Here is a 4,448-nt window from a genome sequence, read left to right on the forward strand (position 1 = left end):
TTGGGATCATATTTGATTCCTACTGTACGTCCACTACAAAGGAGTTAACCCAACGACGCCGAGGGATCTCTGGTAGAAGAACCCACATCACAAGCCCCGAGCAGAGTATGCCCAGAGGCAAAGATTGAGACGCATTTCTGCATAATGCTGAAAACAAGACTGAGCTGATTAAATTTATGGTCACTTACTTCAAAAGTGATTCAGTCAGATAGAAACTCAGAATTCCACTCACCGTGACAGAGGAACAGAATACATGGTTGATCACGCAAACTAAGTTTGAACAACTTGAATCCTGCAACCATCATGAGGCTGACACCAGGCTTGTTCTTCATGCAAGCAAGTGCGAAGGTCCGGTTGTGATTAAGGCTTCAGATACAGATGTACTGATCCTCTTGAGCTATGCCTATTCTGTCTGCAAACCACCACAAGACTGGTTCATGAAGATTGACCATCGGTACGTCAGTGTCAAGAAACTAACGACTCATTTTGGAGATGAAGTGTGTCAAACTCTCCCAGCATATCATAGCATTACTGGATGTGACACGACATCATTCCCATTTCGCATCGGCAAAATCAAGCCATTGAAGAAGATGTTGAAACAAGAGAAATCCCATCTACTCTCTCAGCTGGGCAGATCAAATCAATCTTTTCAAGATGCTACCAGTGCTAAATGCTTCTTCAGAACCTGCATGTATTCTGGAAGTGAACAAGAAAGCTTTGTTGAAACAAGGATCCGAACGTACAACACTCAAAAGGTGAAATCTAGTTCCAGCATCCTTCCAGACGAGAGTAGCACCAATGAACACCTCAAGAGGAGTGACCTTCAGGCATGGGTGTGGTACCAGTGTCTCAAGCAAAACATTGAGTATCCTTCTATCACTGACAGAGGATGGGAAAATACAGATGATGGTATCAGGCCAATATGGTTTACCTGCCCGCAACTCCCTCCAAGCCTCTCCAAGAAAAAGAGCAAGAAAAGACAAATTCAAAGTAAGTATACTAAAAATATATCATTACTTTGATCATTGCTTTTCGTTCCTGTCATAAAGTTCCTCCAATGTATTCCCACTGGCAGTGCATTCATCCAGATTAAATATGTGTAACCTTCCACTTACAGGTCTCGCGGAGTATGATGCAGATTTAGAAGATGCAGTAGAAGAGAGAAGCCAGCCTTCAAGGAAGAAGAGACACAGGAATACAAGCAGAAAACATGTACAAGACAGTGAAGTTCACTGTAGAGAAAGAGAAAAGCAAGGTAGATAAGTCCAAAATGCAATCGTAATTTTGTTATTTTTATATGATTTACTGTTTTGAATCCCGACTATATCCATTCACATTTTTTATAGGTATCGGTGGGGCAGAAGAAAGAGCAGAAGAATCTGAAGTTGATGAAGAGTACCAAGGAGATGGGGAAAATTCGGAGAGCACCATGGAACAACTTTCTTCGGATACCTGTGGACTTTATTCAGACTTTCAGAGTGAAGAGAGTGATCTTGATCTTGATCTTAGTAACTGAGGATTATGTGCCTTTTGAACAACATATTTTTCCCAAAGCATAACCAAAGCCGGGGATCATATTGAATGGGAATTCAGATACATTTTATAAACCTGTGTAGTTTGGTAGACGAAGCAAAACTGACTAGGAGCCGTTCAGCGGCAGCCATCTTGGATTTATTGTTCATCCATGATTTAGGGGATGATCTATTGAGCTAGTGTCATGATAAACCAACTAAATGGATAACCAGACTTTGGAAACCAAGAAATTGAATCAAAATGTATTGTAATATATATTATGGAGCACAAGACATGACTGAATCTGCCACATCGGTGGCCAGTATTGGCAGCCATCTTAGATTTCTTTATGAACCAATGATTTCACTGAAATAAAAAGTACAAATATGGATTCCTTGACCCCAAAAACATATGACTGGACACCAAAATTATAATCATATCACACTCGGAACTGAAGTTATAGCAGTTTCCGTAATACGGAAGTTGCCCGGCGGCCATTTTGTTAATAAAGTACCGATTGTTAATTTTTATGGCTGAGTTATGACTGAGTTATCTTTCTTTATCATAATAGGCCACAATCAGTTGAAAAAAAATCATCTATGGGTTAAAGCAACTCTCAGAAATACTATTTTAGCTATTCTGGTGGCCATCTTGGATTTGAGGCAAATTTCAGGGTGGCCCACAAGCTTATTCGACAGAGTATGATCAAAAGTATATAAATCCACTGAGAAAACCTTGACTGGAAAACGGCGCCATTTCTGCCTGGCATGGACCTGTCTATCTCTGATCTCATTTGGCAGGGCCTTCATATCCCTGATGTGGACCGGTAGCCAGCGGGCATAGTTGGTGTGATCTAGCACGAAAAACCAGGGCGCTAGTGCTTCCAGCACATCTATGTAGAGGGCGAAGTTCCTTTCTCTGTGTGATCAGATAAAGATGAGTACCAACAGTTCAAGCTGCAAGATTTTATCCCAGAATTCAAAAGTTGGACTGTTTCGTATCATTTTTTCTTTCCAGTCTTCAAACGTTTTTTCCTCGTGTGTATTGCACATTGTGTTGAACGCATCACGTTGCAGTTTTGCCAGGGACATTGCAGTCACCTGATGTGCGTGACGTGTCCTTGTTAGGTGTGCGACCTTCAGGAAGGAGTCTGCAGTTCCAGCAGTCGCAACACCAGCCTCACTCAGAGCTGCACACCATTCGGATCCCTCCAGGAGGTCTGCAACCATCCTCCATAGTGCCATTTCCGTATGTAGACCCCCCAGAATGATTTATAAATCGCGACTCGCCAAGAGTTTGTGGCCAATTCCACTGTGCATATTTTGCTAAAGCAAAAATGGGTTGATCCCCAACCATCACTGGTATTTGTCCGGGATTGCGTGTCTGTATCATTAGTTTCAGGACTTCCATCCCATGTTTCACCATGGCCATCGTTGCGGCCTTCTCATAGAAGAGGGGCAAGAGAGCACTTATCCCAGGTGGGTCTGTGACATCTGGTTGACGATCAGCGTGATGAGCAGCCCATGTTATGAAGTCGCCTTTCTCAAGGTTGTCTTTTTTGAGAAGTTGCATTTTCTGTTGTAGCCACTGATTTTCTTCTTCTATTGCTTCGTGTAAACTGTCCACGGTATCCTGCATAACAGCCGTCTCTGGAACCATTATAATGTTGGTGTTGCAAGCAACAGCTGGGACTATGCGGTAGCTGTCCGGGAGGGAAGGGTTTCTGGTACACACAGGCGGCGGAACTGTGATGGGTTGTCTGATTGTTCCTGGATTTGTCTTCGTAGGGAACTGGAACAAACTCATGCTGGTCCCATGGAAAGACCCTTCAGCTGTTTGTGATGTAGGGTTGTGGTCTAGGTTATCCAGCGCTCCTGCTGTGTACAGTCCATCGCGAATTTGTGCAGGACATACTGAATCCTCTTCAATAAACCGCTGACATACTGCATTGGTGAGCCAGTCTTCCACTTCCAAAACACGTTCGTAGCTGACACTGATACCAAGTTCTTGAAGTTGAGTCACCATTTTTTTGCTCCGTGTTTGGGTATGCACATTCAGACCTATATATAATGGCAGTGGGGGCTCTTTATCCTTTCGGTGACGTGGCTGCTCTGCTACCTTTGCCTTCTCCTTAGAGTTGAACCTGATTAGTTGACATACAGTGAGACATGCCTGTGTGTTTGCAGAATTTTGATTCTTGATATTTGATCCATATAACAGCATCGATACCAAGACTTTGAGAGAATTAGGTACTGCACTGTCCTGGCAATCGTGATTAAAACTACCGGAGAATTGGGAAAATTCTGCATCGAACATTTCTTTCCGTATAACTTTAGCTACATGCGCCATTGAGAGAGCATCTTTCTCGAAATTGCGTGACTCTAGTGCTTCTTTCAGTAATTTTTGTAGACCTTCACTAAAGATTAGAAGAGTACTTTTACCATCTGATTGTTACTGACACTCATCTGGGTAGTGCACGAGAAGTTTGTTTTTGAGCCGTGTCTTGTTTATTGCTTTCTCATGCCCTAATTCTGCAAGACGATGTTCATACATGTTGTGCAAGTCTGCTAATCGGAATATATAAACACCCTCTTCCACACTGCTTTCAATGAAGGATACCATTTCAGCAAATGCTCTTGATTCAGTCATTTTCTCATCAGTACACCCTGTGTGTGATGCCCGAGCTCTTTGCATACTTCTGTACCGAGTTCTAAACACGTCCATGCAATGCTTGTGGTATTTCGCCTCAATGGCAACCAAGTCCCCACCTGCTGTTGTGGCAAGCAAATCTGTGTCCTGCATTTCTGTGGCCTGTTCTCTGAGCGATGTGTCTAGTTCTAATGTAGTACACATATGAAGTACACCATCTGCTTTCTTACAGAAAATGCACATATTTATACATTTTGACTCCTCGGAAAGGCTTGAGCGTTTTGATT

The 4,448-nt window shown here is 42.8% G+C and overlaps 1 protein-coding gene across 1 annotated transcript; it reads left to right on the forward strand.

The window, feature by feature from the left end:
- The first annotated feature begins 217 nt into the window (after positions 1–217).
- Positions 218–2,042, forward strand: LOC144890916 (uncharacterized). The gene is made up of 3 exons (XM_078772811.1): positions 218–990; positions 1,118–1,255; positions 1,347–2,042. The coding sequence occupies exons 1-3, from the start codon at positions 438–440 to the stop codon at positions 1,514–1,516; spliced, it is 861 nt and encodes a 286-aa protein (XP_078628937.1). The 5' UTR covers positions 218–437; the 3' UTR covers positions 1,517–2,042.
- Positions 2,043–4,448: the final 2,406 nt, after the last annotated feature.

This window comes from Myxine glutinosa, chromosome 2, assembly GCF_964187855.1.
Source record: "Myxine glutinosa chromosome 2, kmMyxGlut1.1, whole genome shotgun sequence".
NCBI lineage: Eukaryota > Metazoa > Chordata > Myxini > Myxiniformes > Myxinidae > Myxine > Myxine glutinosa.